Source organism: Strigops habroptila, chromosome 12, assembly GCF_004027225.2.
Source record: "Strigops habroptila isolate Jane chromosome 12, bStrHab1.2.pri, whole genome shotgun sequence".
Classification (NCBI taxonomy): domain Eukaryota; kingdom Metazoa; phylum Chordata; class Aves; order Psittaciformes; family Psittacidae; genus Strigops; species Strigops habroptila.
Window position 1 is genome coordinate 17,953,039 of NC_044288.2, and position 23,618 is coordinate 17,976,656.

Consider the following 23,618-nt stretch of genomic DNA (forward strand, 5'->3'; position numbering starts at 1 on the left):
AATTCAAAGCTCTTAAGTGTAATAAAGCCATGAGATTTGAGGGCACACCATGTTTTATTATACCCTTTGCAATTGAGGGAAGGAGCACGTCTCCCAGCTGATGAGCTCACTCTGATTTTGCTGAAATGCAGATCTCCCAGGAGCCTGGATAACGGTTTCTTGCACATCCCATTTGGATAGCGGAAATGTCTCCAGGGGCATCTCCATGCCTATTTGTGGAAAGCGGAGAAGATGGGGAAGCCGACAGGAACAGAAGCTCCTCAGTATCTATAAGAACACTGTCTCAGTAAAGCTGGCTTCCTCTCTCTTGTAAATACCCTTTGTCCTGCACTCTGCCCCATCCCACTGAGCTATTCTGGTGGCCAAAACCATCACAGATCTTGGTCTCTGCCAATACCTAATTCAGTCCCTGCTGTCCTAGGGCTAAAAAAGACACCAGAAAACATAACTCAGGTGATATCCTCAACAAACGTGCAGATTTTGAAAGGCACGAATGGTGCAGTCAGCCACTCAGTGATGGTTTTCACATGTACTGGAGATGATGAGGCACCAAGCTCCCATAGGCACCATCCCTGTCTCGGATGCTTTTGGAAGATGCTTTCAATAATCAAGACAGTTTTTAAAGCATTGCACTTGGTCTGAAGTATCCCCTCCTGGCCTTGCACTGCACCATATCCTGCCAGGAGCAGCCACCAACAGGTACCAGCTCAAACAAACCAGTAGGTGCCACACCATCTCCCACTCCCACAACCCTTGGTCCCATAGAGGCTGCTCTGAGGACGGGCTTTTTCCCAGCCCGGCTGTGTGGATGAGGGCATGTGGAAACAGTTATTTCATGGGTTTTCTCCAGCTCCGATTTGTACGGTCCTTTAAAGAAATAACACAGAGAAACCACCAGCAGGCCTTTTCCATGGAAAGAGCAAAAGGATCTCCCAGGCCTGCAGCTGGCACTGCCTCAGGGACATGCACCCAAGAGGAGCACTGCTGGGAACAGGGTGACCACTGCTCGGATCCCTCTCCATGTTTCCTTGAGGGGTGGGGAGAGCCCAGCAGATGGCAGGGAGGCAGCGGGCAGCCAGATCCAGGAGGGGGGGCTGGAACCCCATCACGTGTGCTGGGCCCCTGGCCAAAACCAACAGGCAGAGCTATCTAAATATTTACAGCCCTTCCCAGGCCAGCGGCAGGGTCTGCACCACGGAGGGGAACTAGCTGACTCGGTGAAACCTGGGAACCAGCAGCTCCCCTCCCTCCGGAAAGGATGCCTTACCCTGCCCCGCTCCCAGCCCAGACAGCCTGCATCCCTTGCTCCGCTCCAGCCCACACTGCTGCACACGTGCCACGTCAAACCCCACAGCCAGTCTGATGCCTGAAGGCAACAGGCCAAGCTGGGGTTTGGAAGAAATCACCATGCAGAACTCAATCACTTTTGGCAGGAATCACCAGGACTGAACCCTCCTTAGCTTCATTTCAGCCGTGGGTCAGGAGAGAATAGCTGAAAGTCATGCCCATGCTTCTGAAATCCCTGAGATGCAGCTCATGGTGTTTGTCCTACAATAGCAAGGCGAGAGAAGCACAGAGCTTTCAGGGTCACTCATACACACAAAATCCAGCTTTCAGGATTAATAAAGCCCCACGCCTGCATCCTCAGCCCCCATTGCTCCTCTCCCAGCCACCAGCTCCCCTGCCCTCGTGCCATGAAACCACAGTCTCACGCTGCAGCAAGCCCATGTTATGGAGCAGGAGGAGCTCCCAACAGAACAACCTTGTCAGCTGCAGCAAGACTAAAGGAAGGAAACAAGACCTGCCCTCCACTCCCGGGGGGTACAGAGGCCTCTGGGACAGTTTTGGAGGTGCAGGTGGATCTTCTTTAATAACAGAGGAAAGGAGCACTTTGCATTAACACCAAATGCTCTCTATGCTCCTGTCCTATGGAGGGCAAAACCAGATCAGATCCTTCACAGAAAAATGGAAACCTGCAGATGCAAAAGGCTGAACACACACCACAGGGATTGGGCACCCAAACTCCCTGGGCTCCCCAGACTCCCTACATTACAAGTAATTGGTCACATACCAACTAGTTAGAAATCACCAGTTGGGAAGCTTCCCATCAGGACCACCACTGCCCAAGATTCTCCTTGGTCACATTAAAACCCAAGTCCCCTAAACAGAAATATAAAGATGCCCAGGGGATCCTGCAGCCTGCCTGGCCAGGCATCAGAAGCTTGATCCCCATGGCATCCCTATGGCACAACCCTGTGCCTGCCACCACGACCCCCTCCCCAGCATCTCTGGAGAGGCAGCTCAGAGGGAGAATGGGCCAGTGCAAAGTGGAACTGAAAACCTTCGTAAGGGACCTGTCAGAAAATGACAGGTTGCTAAAAGAAATGCAAATGGCACCTGGCCAACTGTAACAGAGCTGTCAAGGAGAGCTGCCATCAGCTCACATGGCAGCAAGGGCGCTGCAGCCCCGGGGGAAACACGCTGCCAAGTCACAGTGGGTGAGTGCCGGAGGGAGATCCAGAACGTCCCTCCTGAGCAGCACAGCACCCCAGGTATGGAGTGAGCTCCAGCGCTGGGCACCACCAGAAGAGCAGGGAGGCTGCAGGAGCCAGCTCAGACACACATCCAGAGCGGCCAAGTCACAGGGACTCGAGCGCGAGAACAGAGGGGACAAGAAGCCAACATGAATTATCTCTATCTGAAAGGGCAGCCAGAGATTTAACGCTACTTTGTTTTTTTTCCTTTTGAAGGGATGAGTAGCAAGCACAAGCCTTTGGAGCTGCCAGACCCCAGAAGTATTTTTCCAGGGACTGATAAAGAGCCTCAGTGCTGCAGACTGCAATGGCTCCTGGTGACTTCCACCCCCCAAAGGGACCGAGGACTCAGGAGTCCTTCACATGCCCTCGGTCTTGCACCTTCCTCAAGAGGCACATTGTCCCATACAACAACGTGGCTAGAGAGAGGAGATGATTCAAGCAGCTGACTTGAGGCAATGGAATTAAGAACAGATACTTAAAAAAAATAAATAAAATAATAACAGAAACAGTTTCCCGTTCTTGAAACATGAGGCTGTGTGACCTCCTAGAAGAATCACTTTTGGACTCCTTGCATAAACACACTGTGGACATACACAAAACATGACGTGGGCAGCAGCCTGGACTGCTTAAATCTGAGTTGGAAAAAGGCAGACAAATTGCAGGAAAACCTAGAGCTACAGTTTCAGCCTCTCTCCTCCCACAGGATGAGTTTTCCCAAGTTTTCCGAGGAGATTTGCAAGGCATCCTATCTGGACAGGGGTAAGCACAAAGCCCACAAGTAAGGCTCTGGGGAGAGGGCAGCTGCTGGCTGGCCTGTGAGCTCTCTGCTGGCACCCAGCACATGGCTGAATGGGGCAGCAAGTCCACCCTGAGCTCAGCACCATCCAGCTACACCAGCTTGAAGCCAGGAGCAGCACACCCATACTGACACAGCCCTGCAGCCCTCCCTGGGTGGCTCCGCAGCAATCCCTGAGCCTCCCCAGCCCCAAAGCATCCCTGCACCACAGCTCCTGCACATTGAGACCCTCCTGTTTCCACACCAGAGGCACGTGAAGAACGGCAGGGAGGAAAGTACGGCCATGGTCACTTGGAAAGACACCTCTATGGGGCTGCAGGGACATGCAGCTCTGCCCACCCGTGACCAGTGGGCATCAGTGTAGGTCCCCAGCTACTCAACAGAGCTTCTACAGCAAAGCCAGACATAACAGCCTCCAGCAGAGGCAGAGCTGTCAGCAGAGCTGTTTCCAATGGGTTTGAGCCTGTGTGGTCTCGGGTCCAGCAAGGCTATGTACAATAAACCTCTCTGTGGAAAACTCCGCATATTTAAAGCATCTTTTGCCAGCAAAGGGGAAAAAGCATCAGTGTCTCTCTTCCACCTGCACTCCCCCCCTAACCTGAAACACGGGGAAGCGATGCAAGAGCCTCACACCCTGGAGAAGGGAGCACCAAGAGATTCAAAGGGCCAGAGAAACCAAAGCAGCTGAGGATTAAGGCAAACTTAAGAGGGTTTAATATAGAAAAGGGAGTGGGAAATTGTAAGAGGAAAAGAAAAAAAAGGAGGGAGGTGGCTGGAAACAAAGAAAGTTCTTGGCTGCAAGCTGCTGTGCTTGGCCCCCCTCCATCAGCATTCACTGCTGCAGGCGTGTGGGGCTGGGGAGGGGAGTGCAGGGCTCTTGTGCCACAGGACATCGAAGCTTGGAGCAGGAGAAGGACAGCCAGCCTCCAGCTCTGACCCCAGACACCTTGTCACCACCTCGCTTCTGCTCTGTGGACAGGGAGAGCTGGGAGAAGGGTTGTGCTGGTTCAGATGGCACTAGGAAAGGCACGGAGAAGCAATCCCAGCAGTAACTGCAGCGCGCCAGAGATGCTGCTGTGGTCCCTCTGGTCTAGCGAAGGAGAGAGGCAGAAGCAACAAGTCAGAGCTGCAGGGAGGAGCTGCGTAATGGGGATGCAGGCAGCACGAGGACAGGCATATCCTCATAACCATAGCAAATAACCCAAGCTAGCCTGCCCATGCACCCAGGACTACCAAGCAGGCACCTTCACTTGCTCTGATCCCTTTGACTGTACCTTCCCTAAAACCCCAGCAAGTGGCAGCTCCTCCTGCTCTGCTGTATGGCTTGACAGGGCACAGCACCCCCAAAGCTGCTGGGATGAAAAGTGCACCCACTGAGCCCTCTCAGCCGCAGCACAACCCCTCAGTCATACAACATATGCACCCACTTGTTTGCTCCAAGTCACACTGAAGGTCAAACATATGGGTTCATTTGTTTCCTATTTCCCACTGCTACATGAAACAGCCGGAAGACAGAGATACCCTCCAAAGCAAAGCTGTGAGGGATCAAGGTCACCAGACCTCCGAGCAGGCAGAGGCGATGGATGGCCCCGGTACTGGAGTTCACTGCTGGAATGGAGTACAAGCAGCAGCCTTCCACACAGAGCTGCATCCGCCCCAGTGGCCGTGTGCCAGGCAGGATTTGGCCCTTCCACTGAACTGTGACATTCAAGGTTTTCAACAGCCTTAAGTAACATGACTAGGGAAATAAAAACAAAGGAGACTTTGCCTTTGAGTGTTGGTTTTCATCCACAAAGCTAACAGCGCTCCCTGAAGTCCCAACTCTCTGGAGAGGTGAAGGGGAAGGAAGGATTGGTGTGCTCTGTAACGCTGTGCAGCAGAGCAGGGTCAGGCTCAAGAATAGGTCCACATTTCTGTCAGCTACAGGCTCCAGAAGCCCTGCCTGTGGCCTTCCTTGAGTGGGAGAGTGTCAGCCAGCTGACAGGAAATGGGATGAGATACAGCAGAACCACAGGATACAGCAGCAAAACACCACTAAGGATGCTGAGAAGGCCCTCAAACCTCTCAAGGCCACCGATACTCAGGAACTCCTCACCACAGCAAAGATTCCAGCTTCCAGGGTTCAGACTTGCTTCATACATTCTGGTTTTGCTGTTGCTCTCTTTTCATTCTTAGTTCAGTTAACGGCCCCTGCATTCATTTCACACTACTCATCTGAACCTCCTGCTCCCTCAGTCTAACGCACCCAGCTCCTTCGGTTCCCCACAGGACATTCCCACCATACCAAGAGCACTGTCGCTTCCCCCAGGGAGCGTAGCACGGGGGAGTCATGCCCTAATGCCCTTTTTAAGCCAAGCAACCGGTGTGATTCATAACAGCAGAAATATCACAGCTGCACAAGGTGATGCTGTGCCAGGTCCCCACAGAGCTCTGCACCAGCATGGCACGTTGTGACCAGGAGACCATGACACATAGGTCCATGGGACACATGTTCTCCAGAAGACATCTTCTGCTCTATACATATATGGCACTAAAGAACCACTGAATGTGTGGATTAGCAGCTCTTGCCCTCTTGCCATTTGAGCACTGTTCTCTGAATGCTCCATAATCAATTCCAGATAAACAATGGGGTTAGGCTGGACACTGAATGAAACCATGAACAGCCTCGCCACTACAAGCAACAAGAGCAGAGAAGACACCTATCATCACATCACAATTTCCACATCAAAAATAGAACACATTTACTTTTTGTATGTGGTTTTCATCAAACTTGTTTTAAAATATCCATAGATGCTATCAACTAGGCTCCAGATTCCAACATGTACTGTTGATTACTTTCACAAGGCAGCTGGCACAAATGAGGTGGTTCAATATGTATGGGTATTCACCTTGTTGAAAGTTTGTGATCTTGTTAACTGATCTTGCAAAATAAACCTATGCTGCACACTTTGTTTAAATTTCCTTTTTCAAAGAGATACATGGGTGCAGGGACGCTGCGAAAGGAAGTCTTGCAAGAGCATAGTCCAGGTTTCCCAACAAACTAACGCAACCAGACAGCATGCTGCTCCCTCCTTCCTGTCAGACACATATGTATAATTTTGGTTTGTACTCTAGAGCAACCATTTAAACCAATACGAACTATGGAAATGTTCTTGGAGGATGTGATGTAGAAAAGAAGATGGTATTGTTATTAACATGTAAACCAACATACAAACTGTAGCTGTATTAAAACAAAAGGTCCCGAAGCTTGCATAAGGGGGAAAAATCAACCCAAATCTGGATATAGTAGGGAAAAGCTTTATTTTAGGGCTTCTACTAGAGAATAACAAACACAAAACTATAAAAAGATCCCGCGTGAAGTCCTTTAAAGGAAAATTTAGTCTGTTTCAACTATGGCTTTGTTTTGGGTCTTTTCTGAATAAACATTCATTTATCAGAAGTTGAGACTTGGCCAGACCATAGCAATGACAGTCTGCTGCTCTGTCGCCCAGAATGATTATTTTTAAATCTTGCTCTTGGGCTTTGCCTTTCCAGATTTGCAGCATGGCCCTGGAGCACTCGCCAGCAGTGTCCCTGAGGGGCATAAGCTGTAATCACTTAACATAGGATTGTATGGGAAATGTCACTGCAGCCACTGCCTGAAGGATGGGACTCCCCTTCTTCCCTTGGATGATGGGCTGCCGAGATCTCGAGCTCGGTTGTTCTCTTGAAAGGGTCAGAGCAGCACATCCTGCAACAAACACCTGCAAAACGACAATTTCTTGCTGCCCCTTCCGGGTATTGCCCATGAAAAGAAGCTTAAAGACACAAGCAGCACAAGTGCAGTTGAAGCTGCCAGGATTAGCAGCCCAGGAGAGGTGGCTCTGCAATACAACGTGATATGGTGTCACAGCCAGCAGAGCAAATTCAAGGCCCTGATCATTCAGAGCAAGAAGCTTGCTTATCCTTCCCCCCTCGGCCATTCCACATGTGTGAGCAGAGTTGGTTTGACACGAACAGGAGCAGACGTGTTGGTCTCGCACCATGCCAACACCACAGCAGCAAGAGCCTCCCAGGAGCACAAGCAGAGAAAAGCCTGCAAGGGGAGAGCACACCCTGCTAATTGCAATTTAGCCTGACCCCTGCCAGCGGTGCTCACTGCAGACCACCAAAGGGGTCAGCACCTAACTGTGGATAAAAGCAGTCAAGAGGCCATTCCCACTTTCTCTATCCCCTTTAGGGCTTTAAACATGCCTGGGCTGGGAATGCACCAAGCCCCTCCTGCCCTCAGGTCAAGTACTGGGCTGTCACCAGGGGAAGGACGGATAGGAGATGGGACAAGAGCGCTGTTGTCCCAGCACAGCCTTCTGGAAAAGCACAGCCACCAGACACACTGTGAGCAATGGCAAGACAGCAGCACTGTTGCTCTCTTGCACTGGGATTTAAGCCAGTGGCATTCACAAGCACACAGGCATGCAAGGGCATGGGGCTGTGTTCAGGTCCCCAGCTAAACCCCAACACTCAGCTCAGCACATGTTCAAGCTGGCACTCAGCTACCCAAACCCCACGGGGCACCTTGTTGAGTCCTTGTCCAGCCCAAGCCTGAATTTGGGGGAATATTGCACCTCCTGCTTCGAATCAGAGCAGCAAAAAAAGCACAAGCCTTTGTCCCGAGCAACACAATGCTTTTTGTATCAATTACCAAGGTGACGGGCAAACCACGCCGGCCGGAATTGAGCTGGCCTTTCCCACACCCCTCCCCACCACGGTCATCAGTCAGGACTTTGAAACACTGGTTTGATCTCACTTTTCTGGGAAACTGGAATCCACAACTTTCTGCTGTGGCCTCACCACAGCCAAGACAACTGCACCTTTGTCCGGCACAGAGAAGCCTCTCGCCGATGCAGAGGAGGCTGAGCCGGAGAAGCAGGTCACTCGCCGGTCAGGCCAGTGCATAGGCAACAGGAGGAAAAGCTGGAGTGCTCCTGCCTCCCCAGCCTCCCCAGGGACAGCAAACATCCTCAGAGGATGGAGGAGAGCACATTGATGCTCAGCAATGAGAAGCCAGAGAGCAAAGGTTTAACACATACACTTTGTGGTTGGCTCGGATTTGCAGCATGCCAGCAGATACAGACTAAAGTAAGATGACTCAGATGCGATTTCTGCCATTCCTCTCCCTCCTTTTACGGGAGGAGGAAGAAGAAAACGAAGACAAGAAGGTTTCGACTCGATATAATTAATTGGCTTTGTGAATCTGCCTAGTTCTTATCGATCCCCTCAAACAAGGCAAGTGCTCCCATTCACTCCACACTGCCTGCACCTCCCTGGGCTCAGCCCCGCTGGCTCGTGCTGCTGGGTTTCGGTCCAAGACAAGTACAGGGAAAGATTAGAAGCAGAGGACTCGAGCCGCTGGTTGAAGAGGGAGCGGGTGGCCTAGTGGCCGGGCTGTCATGACCTGCCTTCGCCCATCACCCGTGAGCTTCTGCTCCGGTGCCCCCCCCCAGCTGCCCTGCCATAATCTCTCCCTGTAGAAAACACCCCTGTCCCAATTTTCCAGCCTCACAGGGATTATTTGTGCTATGCCCAACGCCACCCTGCAGGTGGAGAGTGAGCAGGGATAGTGGACAGAACAGATTGCATCCAGCGCCTGGGATGCCTATCCCAGCCATGGGGACACATGTCCCGAGGAGTGCATGGAGCCCCCAGCCAGGGAATGAGAAGGCCCGAAGGGGAGAGTGGAGGAGCAGTCACAGGCAACCCCATTGGAGCCGCGTTACAGGACCTGGCGGCTGTGCAACAGATCCGCCAAGACAAACAGAAGCGTTCGCAGCTCAGCAAACCTCCTCACGTACACGCTCCTCCAGATCGGATGCGTTAACCCAGCTATGATGAGTTAAGTCTGAGATGGACATGGCAGGAAGGGGGGCACGTCTGGAGCTAGGGCCAGGCTCAGCCAGGGCTGATAAAGCTGCACGCAGGGCAGCAGAGGAAGAAGGGGTGACAAGGGGCTGGGCAGCAGCAGCCACCCCACATCCCTGGATGCAGGGAGCAGGTAACAGCCCCCTTTACCCTCCCCTCCATCCTGGCTAGAGCTGGCCTGCCCTCTGCTTCCCTCCAACTGTTGCTCACTGCCACAAGCCAGCTGGGGTGACCCAGAGAAGCCCCTGATCTCCCAAGAGCTCAGGGAGCCTGGCTCTGCTGACATGCAATACAGCCAAAGTGAACACCACATCCTCACAACCCAGCTACACCGCGAACACTGTGTCACTGGGTCACCCCGGTCTGAGGCGCACGGGGCGGGGAGAACATTTTGGTCTTTGTTTTACGACTGTTGCCAGGATTCACCCACAAGGTCTCCATGGATGCCTGGAAGCACACCAAAGTTTAAATAATAGAAAAAAAAAAAAGCCCAACCCCTTCAAAAAGAAACAAGCCCACAACAGTTTGGAAGATGCCCTCGAGCATGGAGGAATGCGCTCCCTGGGTAGCTCGGCAGAGCGGGTGCAGAGGACACGAGGGAACATCTCACAGGGACGGTGGCACCGTCCCAGTCGCAGAAAGAAGGAGCCGGGTTGTCCCTCGCCCCGGGACTCTGCAGCCGGCAGGTTCCCCTCTGCCAAACGCTGCTCCCTCCCTAATGCAGAGGCACTTCTCGGGGGCACACCACTGACTCCACATCCTCCGGATGCCTGCTGCCATCCGGCAACCCCCCGCCCGCAGCCACTCCGGGACAACCTCCCGGAGCTCCCCCCGCGGGTCCCGCAGAGGGTCCGCAACCGCGGCCGTGTCCCTGCCCGTCCCAGGGAGCACGGCTCTGGGGGAAAAGGCAGCGCGTCCCCCGCTGGCAGGGGGACACCGGGTGATCCCCACGGGAGACGCCGGGGGTGAGAGCGGCAGACCCGGCAGCGCTGCCCTCTTCTTCCTCCTCCTCCTCCTCCCTCCCGCCAGGGCAGCCGTAGGGGAGCGGGGCCGACAGCGCCCGGCCTTTGTTTGCCCAGGGCCGGGTGCGGCGGAGCCGGGCGCCCCGAGCCGTGCCACTCACATAGTGCTTGTTGGGGATGCGCCGCTTCTGCACGTCCAGGACCTTCACCTCCGCGATGCTCCGCCTGGGCATGCCTCTGCCACTCGCAGCCCGGCGCCAGCGGCGAAGCGGGGAGCGGCGGCGGCGCTGGGGGAGGCACTGCCGCACGCAGCCGGGACCGGAGCCTGCAGCGCCGAGCCGAGCCCCGCCGAGCCGCCCGCCCGCTGCCGAGGGCGGGAGGCGGCCCCGGCCCGCCCTGGCCTATCCCGGCCGACGGGGCGGCCCTACTGCCGCTGGCTTAAAGGGGCGACCGGCGCCGCCCGCCCCACGAGCGGGGCTGGCGGGGGTGCGCGGTCCCGGGTACGAGGCGGAGCGGGGAAGGCGGCTCGACTGTGTCTGAGGGCAGCTTTTCAGGGGTGTAGCCGGCTGGAGGTGGCTGGAGCGGGTCCGGGCTTGCCCATCCTGCCCGGCACGGTGGGTCCGTGCGTGGGCTCCATCACCAGGGTTTGAGTCTTCACCCTGCTCTTGCCCCATAATAGCAGCCCCCAAGGCAGTGCGGACTTGGCCATAAGCAACCACAGCCCTAAAGGATAAAGGAAATGAGTTGAGTAGAAAAAGGTGGCTTTCTGGGCTGATGGGACACCTCTCCTCCCTGGCAGTCCAACCCCTCCTGCCCCACTGGGTGCCCAGCTCTGCCCTTGGGTAACTGAGGAGACAAGGCAGTGATCAGGCACTTCTCTATATCAGCGCCACCCGTGGCCTCCGTCTTCCCAACAGCTCCTCAGCACGTGGCATAACCACAGCTCTCTTCCCCGTTGGGCTTTTAATTACATTATAAAGTTACTCAAGGCTTGCACTGGCAGGTCATTAGTTTTCATATGAATTTAATTTAATCATAAACAACTCATCTCACTCCTTAGCAGCTCCTCAAATGTGGCTTTTTATACTGTTAACTTCGCTTACCAGAGGAGGCACAGGCAGGTTGCCAGGGCTTTATTGCCCCCCCTTGACCTCCCAAAGGGCTCATCTTCACCCTCTTCCCACTCAGCTAAGCCCAAGATCACAGTGCCCCTGCAGGGATGGCTGCAGGAAGGATGCTAGATTGTCTGAAGGGGACGTCACACCACTGGTGACCTCCTAGATGCCTGCTAGCATGCTGCTGCAGGGCTGGTTGAGTTGTAGACCACATAGCTCTCCTGACCCCAGCTTCATTCCTCAGCCAGACATATCTTGAGGGTAGGTGGGCAGGAGGCCATGCAGAGGCCATGGAGAGCCCTCCCTTCCTTCTGCCATCAGCAAAATCCTGACATTCTTGATGGATGCTGAGGCTGGACCTTGAAGTGCTAATCAAGAGTTGAAGCCTGGGAAAGCACCAACAAGGAGCAGAACTGCAGCTTTTGATATTGTGTGGAGTGCTCAGGCTTGAGCAGATGAGAGTTTTACTGGTTTTAAAAGCCCTGTAAGATGCACAAATCCTCCAAAGCATGGTGAGGAAAACATCCAAAGCACCTGTGCATCCTGTTGGTAAGAGAAGTGTAGATTGGGATGTAGAACACTGGAGGAAGTGGATTAAAAGAGGAATGAAACAATTACTGGTCTTCACATGCTGAAAGGAGAAACTAAGGTAGAGAGCAGCTGAGGGCATTCCAGCTGAGCAATGCAAAGAAGGATGTAACCTGAAGAGCTGTGGGTTGAAAGGCTAAGCAAAGGGTTCACAGGGATAATAGGAAGAGGTAATTGGACACGTGAACCACAAAAAGGAGCACAGAAACATGCTCAACAAGATGCAGTAGGTGATTAATTGCAACGTGAAGGGAATTCGCTGAGGCAACTGAGTTACGAATGCTGTGGCTGCAGCCGTCCCTTTTGCTTTGGGTGCTGGTTTGTTCTACTTGGCAGCAACTGAGGGACTGCCAGGCGTCAGGGAGAGGGTGACTGGGCCTGGGACATGGGTTTGTGTATATGCAGAGCTGCCTAGTAATTTGTTTTGGTAATCTGGTAAAGGAGTGCACAGACTGACCCTACATCCTCCATGCACTGAAATTGACATAGCCAGATTGATCATCTTGCTGCCCCGTTTGAAGCATCCCAGAGGAACACAGACAGTGCTTTGCTTGAGGAAGCTTTGTGCCCACCTCCCCTTGTCAGCAGTGCATGAAACCTTTGGGCATTCCCTTGCTGATAAATCCATTTCCTTGTTCCACAAGGTGCCCACAAAGATGTGTGACAGGAAAAACAAAAGGAGAATGTATGAATGAGCTCTCACAGCATCTTGGACCTACCTGCTCCAGGGAAAAGACCCTGGTCTCCTGCCTTCACCCTTCCATGTACTGCTCCATTCTGTGTACTGCCCTGGATGCAGCCCTAGGACTGCTGGGCTGCTGGGCCATGCCTTTATATCTGGTATAAATCACATGTATCAGACAGCCAGCTTGTTAAACACAGGGGGTTATTCTATCCATGTCTTCCAGCATAAATCCACTCCAGGCCTACAAATGATGGCAAAGAGCCAAGTTACTACATAAAATCAACTGGAAGCACTTAAGCTTCAGTATCATTTCCCCAGCACTGTAACCTGCACAAGTGACTCCATCATTCCTGGACCCCAACAGCACTGGGCACTGGCTGCAGCCTGGCAGCTGATGAGCAACCCAGGAACAAGCAGGGGTTGGAGACAATCACAGCTAATGCTGCAAAATGGCCTCTGTGTTTAATTAATGAGTCTGACAAGAGTTGTTGAGATGAGCAGAGCGTGGCTTTGCACACTGAACTGATCACCTCCCGAGGGAGGCATACCAGGAAGCTGGCTGTGGAGATGTACAGCCTGGCTTAAGCTCTACTGCACTTTGGTCATTTATCAAGGAAACTGCCAAGCATCTGCTAAGAGAGCTCAAATGAGGGGTTTGCAGTTGACCTGGGAGTCCCGTGCTTGGCCCTCACCTCTGGTGGTGTGGCTGCACGAGCAGCAGAGGTCCAAAAGCAGCACTTCTTATGATGAGGTTAGGTGGTACAAGGTGCAACTGAGGGCAGCTTTGGGATAAACAACTTATCTCCTGCTGCCCCAGCCGAGGGCTGAAGTATTGTTAAGCCAAACAAAATAACTACACAGGAGAGCTCACCACATACTCAAGAGTCAAGATCTCGACTCATGTGCACTCTCCCTTCTCTCTATCAGGATCAGCCGACCAATTTATAACAAGAGGGCAAATGACTTGTGAAAAGCCAGGCATCAGCTCAGACATACAAATGGGTTTCCACTTGGCTCTAAGCAGGATCCAGCTCTTTAGGCAGAGCCGGGTCGCACCATCAGCTCTGAACTGCAGAGAAAACACGATCTGCGGTCATTCTGGCAGGGAGAGTCCACTACTGCTGCTTGCTTTTTAATTTAAGAATTATGAGTGTCTGCCAGGTAGTAAAATGTTCCCAGTCCTCCCCTGTGTACAGAACAAATGTACCATCTTCCCCAAGCTCCCCCACAATGATCAGTCAAAAGTGATGCTCCTACCACAACAGAGGGCAAATCGTTGCAGCTGAAGCCCAGCAGGGCAGTGGTTACCCACCATATCACCAGGGCTGGATTCCACTGATTCTTAGCCACCACCAGGATTTTCCACCGCTTTGACCCAAGTATTGCAGGGTTTAGCAGTGTGGATGCCATCCAACACGGTCAGCTTGGCAGCAGATTGCACCCATCCTGCACAGAGATATGGCAGCAGGGAGCAGAGCACAGGGAGGGGATGCCTCAAATGCAGGAGGCTGCCCTGGCCCAGATGTGCCGGTGGGCAGGGAAACCCTGGAAAACTCCTGAGGACAATGCTGGAGCAGGAGACAAAGTACCGCAGCACCAATGAGAAGCAGAGATCGAGTGAAAGGCGTGCCACAGAGGATGGTGAATCCAGGAAAAAAGCGAGCAACATTTCAGTGCAACGGGGCAGCTCAGTTCTCTCTGTGCTTGCGCAGGCAGCAGCGGGGCTCCAGAGCCCAGGGCCACTGCTTCAGTGTGCATGCCATCTAGCGAACAAGAGAAAGAAGAGCAAACATCACCCGTCCCTCCCCTGCAAGCCTGGAAACTAGGCACAGGGGAGTGCCAGTGGGTGCTTGTGAGGGCAGGTGGGGTGATGAGGACACGTATCCCTGCTACCCAGCCCCATCCCACCCAGGAGAGCAGCGACAACAAACCCCACCAGCCGGGCAGAGCCCCCAGCCTCTGGAGAGGCTTGGCTTGCTTGAGCCCTGGGTTGGCATTTGGAGAATTGAACCAGTGGCCAGCGCAGCAGAACACACACAACAGGATTTGGCTTAACAGGGTGCAGATGACTTTTGGGGGACGTGCCTATGGCAGTGCTCACCTCCAGCTGTACTTCTGCATTGAGGGAGGGAGAGCAGATGCAGCCCTAGGAGGAAAGCAGTTAGGCACAAGCCCCAACTCCATGACTCTCCCTGCTTTTCCTTCCCTCAGTTTCACATTCTCTTCTTGGAGGAAGGTTGGAAAAGCCTTCGGGCAACCCAGAGGAGCTTGGTACCCAAATGTCACAGGGCATACAGCACAGAGGAGGTAATGAGGAGAGCTGAGCATCCTACAGCTGCTGCAGCACCAGTAACGTTTCAGGGATGTCATCTCCATTTTTAAAAATTAAGAAAGATTTTTACCCTTGCTCCATTTTCAGCATTGCACCAGGGCAGAATGGTAGATAACAATTATTTCTGGAATAGACAGTATTTTCAACATACATTTATAAATACAAGTATTCTCACAGTTGAAGCTCCCCTCAGGCACTGGCCAGAAACATGCAGGTGAAGTTAAATACTCCCATGAGATCCTCTTCTTCACTGGGATACATTGAGAGAGACCATTTTTGACCAGTGCATCCCAGGAGACAGTGCAGACCTGCCACACGTAAATGAAGGAGATGGCTAATTATGTGTCTTCAGCTACTTCATTTCTTACTATCGGGGATGGAGCAAGAAGGCAGCATCCTTATGCTTTGCTCTCGTCCTTCTCCCACCATTTAAATCCCACCAGCAACAACTTGCTGTATCAACTCCCTCTCAGCACCTCATGTCTGAACTCACAGACTGCAATATTACTTCACCAGGGTGGACACAAGTAGCAAGGTCATTTCCAGCATGAAAACCAAGGTAGAAGTTGGCAGGCTCCAAAGCATCCTTCCAAAAATGAGGGTAAAACCACATCAGCTCCATGGGCTCACATCAAAGCTGCCGTGTATCTTTGCTCGGTGTAGGGCATCTGGATTAAAGAAATCATAACTAAAGAAGCAGATAAACGTCTCTGAGCAGAAAACAAAGATCATACAGGCCCTCTGGTTGGTTACAGAGGTGGTGGGAGCTTTTCTGACTAACCCGAGGGAGCAAGCAGATCCTCTGCACTGGCAGGGGAAGATGAGATTGATCTTGGCCCCATAACACATACCCCAGATCCAAGTACTCCTCAGCTGAGGACAGCATGGGAGGAGACATGTAGGCATCCCTAGGACCTCCTTGTCCCACCAGAGCAAGGGAGCTGAGGCATTTGTCCAAGATCTTCTGTTAAAGCCAGGCAAGCTAATTAAAAAGGAAGAAAAAGCCACGCGCAGGTGGTTTACACCCTTCAGATGACAGGATGCAATACTCCCTCTTCACCAAGCAGGGTCAGCCGAGCGCTATTTTAACACACAACGAAGTCACCGAGAGAACAGCGGCTTCACTCAAGGTCTACCAGAGTTCAGCTTCGCAGCAAAGATGTTATTGACACTGAACTGCAGCAGAAGTGTTTCTGAAGCAACTAGCTCCATTTTAAAGAACTGGAAGTTCAGCCCTGCACAGTTCACATGCCAGAACTGTTCTAGAGATTTCTGTAAGTCAGCAAAACCTAGAAGCAAAGCTGGTCTGAGGCCACAGCCGGCGATCAGGCAGGAAATCAGACACATGCCCAGGTTTCTCAGTCTGTTACTTTATTAGAAGGGTCTTTACATCATAGTGATGGCCCCAACAGGAGGCACTTTAAAAAAATATTAAGAAAACCTTTTTATTCAAAGCCATATTTTTTAAATGGCATCCCATCCCCCCTAAGAAACAAGTTGGGTTTATTCATGGTTCCTTCTGAAGAGGAAACAACAAAAACATCTTCTTTTTAAAGGGAGGAAAAATATAACCACCCTGTAAACATGACAATTGGAAGATGTGCTCCCCTGCCCTCTTTTAGGAGAGGGACATGGTGCTAGAGCCCTGGCACACCCAGTGAGGGAACAGAGAATAGGGAAATGGCAGAGGACAAAACCATTCCCACCCTCTGTCAGCAAAAACAGAACTGTGTAGCTAGCTCCAGGCCGCAGATAAGGGGGACTGGAGAAATGGACAACCGATTCACCACAGAGGCACCACATCAGCTCTTTAAGAGCCCCCCAGTATAGTCCCTTTCCTTATGGCTGCACAGTACCCAGAGAGAGGTGACACTCCCTGGGCTGGTAAAGGCAGTCAGATCACATGAAGGACAGGCACCAGGTACTGGTTTCTGTGACAACAACCATTTCATAAAATAGCTCTGGCCTCACCCCAATGGGACCAGGAACAAAACCACTGGGGCTGCTCTAACACATTCCTAATGCAACTAAAAGGCGCAAACCAGCACATGTCCTGGTTCAGGAACAACCCTCTGCATTTGTTAATTTTACATCAGCTCCCAACCTGGAACTATCCAAAAGGCACAGTCCATGCTTCTGGAGATGGCACAGGCATCTTCCTAGGAGGACAGGCTAGCTCCTGAAAAGCTGCTATGCAGTCTGCTTGCAAAGGGTCCCAGCCCTTAGATGTCCATATAGGCTATGTTTATTAATAGAGACATTAATGGTGTGGATTCAGAAGAAACTCGGAATGGCCCCAATGGATGTAGTCTTGCTAGTTTGCAGGAAGCTTATAAATGTGTTATGAACTCTAAATGGGTAGCAAACACATTCCTCAGATAACGAGGTGTTAAAAGACCTGGGGGCTGGCTCCTTCAGCTAGGTACCTAGATAGCACATCACATACCAGCTTCCCCTGAAATGCCAGTATGTCTCTAAATCAACACATGAGACTTGAAAATAACAACTTTTTTTTCCCTTTCTTTTTCTTTTTTTTTTTGAAGCAGAAACATTTTTTTTCTTGCTAAGGAAGCAGACCTAAACCAAAGTTGTCCAACAGAGAGGAAAAACTTCAGTGCTACCATACACCTTCTGGTGGTGTAAAGAAGAAGGTGCTGTCCACAGAGGTCTCTGTCCCCCCAGCCCAGGTCTGTGCTCTGGGTCCTACCCAGCAGCTCAGCCAAGCACTGCCTTGTGCAGGTGGAGGATGGCAGCCCAACCAAGACATCACCATGGAGCAGAAAGGACAGAGGGCTGGACCTGCCGCCACTCTGCCAAGTGGCTCCAAGCTGAAAGCCAGGAGAATCATCTGAGAAACTGCAGCACATCTTAAAGAGATGAGACATCAGTGGAGAAGGTGATGCTGAGCGTAAACAAGCCACCGTGACCTGTCTTTGCATCTCCTCTTCCTTTGCACACCTTGTTTCAAGACTCATTTATTCCTTCCAAATGATGCTTTGTAAGCCCATAACCCTGACTGCAGAGTGGCCAGGCTGGCTGACCCACATGGCCCACACATACAGAGCACTTAAAGTATCTCAAAAGCACATGTGTGATCATGTGCTCTGGCAATAACACCCTTTGGCCCCTCATTTGTCCCTACCAGAAGACACATGACTATGGCCAATACCCCACTGCGTCACCGCAGGACTGAACACCGTTACAAACCTCCCCCTCTGCACATACACATATACTTCTTTAAGAGACAAAAGCCTGCAGCCAGCTGAACAGTTTAATTATGCTATAGTCCAGTCTCTGATAAGATAGTGTTAGCTAAGTGCCAGAGGGACTATGGTGCTAGCAATTATAGCAAATGAAGAAGCAGAAGCATCTTTGGAAGGAGGTCCAGATGGTCCCCTTTCTGCACAGTCTGTACAGGGAGGAAGAGAAAAGAAAAAACCCAAACCTCCCTCCTCAAAGGCAAAAAAAATCCACATCACTGTCTCTCTCTTGAGCAAAAAAAGGGCCACAGTAGATAGAAATAAACCTAAGGCAAGTGCTGAGGAACCACAAGGCCAAGGTTAGCCTAAGGCAACGCCAAAGCTGCTCTGCCCCAGACTAGTCTTTACAGAGGACTGGGAAGAGGAGCAGCCACAGTGGAGAGAGGCTGATAACCCCTGTGCAGAGGCCAGGAGCTATCTCCCATTTCTCCTCTTCAGAGCAGTTATTGCTTCAGTCTGAGCTGACAAGCCCAGTGAGCACCAGGCTCATGTAAGAGGCAACACATCCAGTTAACAGTGCAAGAAAGGGTCCTGCAGAAAGGGTCCTCCATGGCTTCCCAGCCTGGAGCTGTGCTGAGCAGGCCAGCTCCTGGGAAAGCCACCAAAACTTCCAGTCAGCATCCCCAGAGCAGGACAGAGGCCACATTTATCCCAGACAAAGCAAGGGGACAGGAGGGTGCTCTTGTAAGAAAAGGCTGCCAAGGGGATCTTCCAAGTCCAAGTTGCCCCTCTGCAGCCCAGGAAGACACAGCAAGTACCAGCCGGTGGCCTGCCAGCTGCGGGTTGTTACGAGCTCTCTGCAGAGCTGAATGGGACAAACTTGGCGTGTTTAGTTGGGGATGCTGGTGTCCGTCCATTTGCCTCCTCACTCAGCTTGAAGAACATCTCCTGCTCACGCTTCTTCTGGTTCAGCTCATCCTCCAGGGCCTTAAGCAGAAGGGAACACACACAAGAGCCGTATTTAAGATTGTACTGGAGCTACAGACACTCTCCCCCCTCCAACCAGCCAAGCAGGACACCCTGCTCATGCCAAACAGGCACTACCTTCTTCCGTGGCCTTAGCTTGTCTCGCCACTCCTTCATGTGCTGGTTGTGGTTCTCATCCAAGGACTTAAGCTTCTGGGTTTCGTGCTCAATCAAGAGGTGACACTTCTCATTCTAAACACAGATCACAAAGCAGAACACCCATTAAGCAGCTGGGACTGTAAATCCCATAGTCAAACAGGACTTGCGTCAGCCAGAGGCATTCAGAGCTCTGAGCTCCAGGGCACATACAGACACAGCCACAAAAACCTCTCAAGGCAGGGCAAGGGGGCATCAGCTAGTTCACTGAGTGTCCTCTGCAGCCATTTCTTATGACCTGCTCCCTGTGCTGGAGCAGAAACAGCACACAAGCAGCTCCAAGAGACCGAGCCATGATGGACGGGTACCTGCAGCTGCTGGAGCTCGCTCATGTTGCCCTCGCACTGAGCGTTCATGTCCTTCATCTGTGTCTCGTGCTTCTGCTGCTGGTGCAGCCGCTCTGCTTTTTGCCTCTTCTCTTCCTGCTGAGCAAACTGGAAGAGAGAAAAGCAGGTGCCTGTGTAGGCAGCATTGCTCTCATCTCAAAGCTGGTTAAGAGACTGGCCAGCTTGCACTGTTACATAGGAAAGAAAGAACAACCCAAGGATGCTTCCCAGCACTGGTCACAACGGAAGCAGTGCTGAAAACCACACCTTATGCCACAAAAGCAAAGGCCTCTGACTGCCTGTAGTGGGTTAGAATTTGGGAACAGTTGCCTTTTTCCAACTTCCCTTTGCCAGGAGGCCAGCGAAGAACTTCACCCCAAACCAACCCTTGTGCCCTTTGCAAGACCTGACCTGTTTTATCTTCTCCCGCTGTTCGGATGCACTCCCGCTGGAGTGGATGTGAAGGCTCTTCTTGTACATGGCCATACGTGTCTTTCCTTCGCTCCGCTGGATTTTGGGGAGCCGAGCTTTCTCCTGCTGCTGCCGAATTTTCAGCTGCTCCAACATGCGCTGGTTGTACCGCTGCATTTGCTCCCTTTCCTGCAATGGCAGATGGATGGGTATCAGAGGAGGAGGGACACCTCAGGCCAGCAAAAAAGTGCTGAGGAGACCAAAGAGGGCTGGAGAGCAAATCTGGGAATTGCACAGAGGTGGCTGGTGACACACAAGAGGTGAGGGCAGCTACTGAACATGCTATGAAAGCAGAAAAGGGGCTGGAAGGGAGCAGAAATGAATAAGACATGCCAGTCTTCACCCACTGCTCTGAGAATCCATCATCCCACATACTGGACAGTGACAGATTTCAGAAAAGACCCCAAATTCACAACTGCTTCTTGTACAGTAAGTGCATGCAGCACAGAATGTGTCCCAAGCAACAAGGCTGACCCAAGCACTATTCTGGTCCCTTTTCACTAACAATGACCAAGTCCCTTAACTCTTCACCCACCCTTACCCACTTACAGCCTGGAAAGGAAAACATTCCTTCTGGGGACACCCAGGCACCCTGCTGACCAGCACTGGTGTAGGAAGGTGCTAACTCTTCACCTTCTCATGCTTCCGGAGCAATTCATGCCTCTGGAGGAAATACTGGTCTTTTAGCTGCTGCTTGATGAGCTGGTGTTTCTCCTGTTGCTGAAACTCTTCAAGATCCCAGATGCACGCCTCCCGGTCTGAGGAAGGAAAAAGGGTCAGGAACCCACCCTGGCCTCTCAGCTTGGTCACACAAAGCATCCCAAGCACAAGCAATCCCTTACACATAGGAGCAGTGCAGCAGATGTGGGGGGTGATTGTTCACCTCCTGTTTTCCAAGAGAAATTGGTGGCAAACCATATTGGAGAATCATTTCTTGCAATTATGAAGCCTAATTGGTTCGTATTTGTAAAGCGCTTTGAAGATTAAAGCACTAAGTATTATTATTGTTAAACATTTAGACAGGATCTGGCAAGGCTGGTTTATCCAAATCCTATCCTGCCAGCTTGCAACTCTGTCACAGCATCTGCTGCGTGGGAAGAACCAGCGTTGGATAAACCCATCATTACAGCCTTTGCCACCCACCTCTCATGAGCTGCTGCTTTTTGTTCAGGCACTCGCGTTCCTTGTCGCAGATCTCTCTCTTGTTCTGGGCAGTTATATTCTTCATGGCTAGCTCCAGGTCCTCCTTCTGCTTGGCCAAAAATTCCTGCTCCTGGAAGAAAACAGCAGCACCACCATAAGCCCTCCTTCTGCTGCAACTTGAAAAGCATCTGGAGGTGTTTTAAAAACTACCAGTCCCTAAAAGGAGGATGCTTCTGTCTACTATGCGCTTCCCAATCTTGGAGTCATGATAATCTCTAAGCCTTACCATGGTTTGTTTTTTCTGGGCAAAGTCATCCATCTTCACCTTCATGTTCCCTTTGCGCTGTTGACGTGGCAGCTTCTCAACCTCGTTCTTGACCTTTGGGAAGGGAAATGAGATTATCAACGGGTAAGTTTAGGGTAAGGACAACCCCACCAAACGTTGCTAAACAGCCAGACCTCAGGCAACACCCAAAGAAAAGCAAGAGCTTCCTGCTAAAACACCAACTGCTTCCCTCTCAAGTTCTGCTATGGAGAAATGCTGAGCCTGGAAGAAAGAGATGCAGAAAACCAGCTTTCCCTCCTCCTCCTACTCCCATTTTTACCTCCTTCTTCATCTGCTTCAGCTGTTCCAGGAATTTCACATGGTCCCGCTCCTGCTCCAGGCGAATGCGCTTGGCCTCCTCCCGCCGGCGCAGTGAATGATCTTGTTCCATCTTCTCAATCTGCTGCTTCTGCTGCCGTTCAAGGTTTTCCAGTTCAGTGTCATAGAACTTCTTCTTTGCCTGTATGGGAAGGGAACAGAGGTCAACCTCAGCCTCCTTGCCTCTTCCTTCTAAAAGTCTGTGGGTTTGTGTTTTTGTTTGTTTGTTTGTTTTAAAAGAAGATAAAATAAGGGGGTGAAGGGCTGCCCTGGCATGGATTGAGCCTCTTTACTAAACACAGAGGACAGAAATTTCCAAATAGCACCCCATGCAGCACACAGGGCAGTGCCAGTGCTAGTGTGAGCAGAAAGTGCTGCTGAATTTTTTCTAGTGCTGATGCACTTCAAGACTTCTGCTTACATCCTAATCGGCAACATCTCACTGGGACCCATAGCCCTGGGTGAGCATCAGGCAGTGAAGCTCAAGCAGAACAGTTCTTCCTCTGCAGACAAGGATTTCCAAGTTTGAGGGCACTGCGCTCCAACAGTGCCCTTGGGTCTGATCCCTCCCTGCGAGCTGCAGGGATGGAGCACCCAGGTGTCAACAAGAGCAGGTTGCAAACTACCCCAGGGAAAGGGTAAAGAAATCAGGTTTGGGGCTTTTGCACATCATGCTGTATGGTGAATAGATCTCACAAATGAGAAGTGACTTGCTGAGATGGGAATTCACAGATGTGGCACGTCAAGACTGTAGAAATACAACAGAGCACACGAATGAGCGATGGCTCCCAGCCTGCTGCAAGAGGCTAGGGTTACCAGGCACATGTGAGGTGAATTCATAAAAGGGTATTTAAAAGATGGCTCATGAAAGTGTTAAAGGGACTTCTCTACAGAATTATTTTACTTCAATGGAAGCTGCCCATGCAGGGACTAAATATGTAAGCCCAGTTCATTCAATTTACATGCAAAGGCTTGCCAGATTTCCTGCTGTCACATGCTGGCCACATTGCTTTCTTAAAGGTTTTTTAATGTGAAATATAACAGCACTATAAACTGTTTCTCGCAGTAGCCGTGAACAGACACAAGAAAAGATCATTAAAGAGGAAAAGTCCAGAACAACCCTTCCCCTGCTGTATCCTGCCAGCAGCGGCAGTCAGTGCTTCCCAGGCTGAGGGTTGCACACGCTTAATGCCCACAAAAGCCTCTGTCCTCCATAGACACATCCCATGCCTCAAGTCCCAGAGGGGTTCCTCAGCAGTCCTGCTGCCTCTGGACATGATGCCCCAGGACTGCTGCAACTCAGAGAGCATCGCCCTGCACAAGGGTTTGCAGGGCATGTGCAGAGGAAGAGTCAAACCAGCCGATACCCAGGAGCTTCCCCCTTCCACGTACCATCATTTCTTGCTCAAAGCGCCTGAACATCTGCTCCAGCTGCAGCTGATGTTTGCTGTTGAGCTGGGCCTGGTTTCGGTGCTCCTCCTTCTGAAGGAGGCGCAGCTCCCGCAGCTCCTGGCGCCTGTGGAGGGTTAAAATGGAAAGGGAGAGAGAAGCAGAGAGTCAGACAAGTTCAGGGGCACATGCTTGAGTGGAGACAGCAGAATCAATAACCAGAGCACTTCAGGGGGAATGAGAGCTGCACAGCCATCCTGCAGCACCCTGCCACTTGCACTCAGCACAGGCAGGAGGTAAATGCCAACTGACTGATGTGCTCTCAGGCTCTGTGACACCAGAGCACTGTGA

General features: G+C 51.7%; 2 protein-coding genes across 3 annotated transcripts in view; both read right to left on the bottom strand.

Annotated features, from left to right (window-relative positions):
* SH3PXD2B (SH3 and PX domains 2B) overlaps nucleotides 1-10,580 on the bottom strand; it is a 73,025-nt gene extending 62,445 nt beyond the window's left edge. The window contains exon 1 of one of the 2 annotated variants that reach the window (XM_030504470.1): nucleotides 10,355-10,580. In XM_030504470.1, coding sequence (XP_030360330.1) covers nucleotides 10,355-10,426 — 72 coding nt within the window. In that variant the 5' untranslated portion in view covers nucleotides 10,427-10,580. The remainder of the gene's footprint in view (nucleotides 1-10,354) is intronic. The other variant, XM_030504469.1, reaches the window with a different exon arrangement.
* Nucleotides 10,581-16,263: 5,683 nt separating this feature from the next.
* The window catches only part of STK10 (serine/threonine kinase 10), a 47,524-nt gene continuing 40,169 nt past the window's right edge, over nucleotides 16,264-23,618 (bottom strand). Inside the window, exons 11-19 of the mRNA XM_030504541.1 lie at nucleotides 23,271-23,394; nucleotides 21,841-22,020; nucleotides 21,522-21,614; nucleotides 21,236-21,365; nucleotides 20,726-20,850; nucleotides 20,033-20,221; nucleotides 19,604-19,729; nucleotides 19,218-19,331; nucleotides 16,264-19,100 (exon numbers count right to left, since the gene is read on the bottom strand). Of these exons, the coding sequence (XP_030360401.1) occupies nucleotides 18,960-19,100; nucleotides 19,218-19,331; nucleotides 19,604-19,729; nucleotides 20,033-20,221; nucleotides 20,726-20,850; nucleotides 21,236-21,365; nucleotides 21,522-21,614; nucleotides 21,841-22,020; nucleotides 23,271-23,394 (1,222 nt within the window). The 3' untranslated portion in view covers nucleotides 16,264-18,959. The remainder of the gene's footprint in view (nucleotides 19,101-19,217; nucleotides 19,332-19,603; nucleotides 19,730-20,032; nucleotides 20,222-20,725; nucleotides 20,851-21,235; nucleotides 21,366-21,521; nucleotides 21,615-21,840; nucleotides 22,021-23,270; nucleotides 23,395-23,618) is intronic.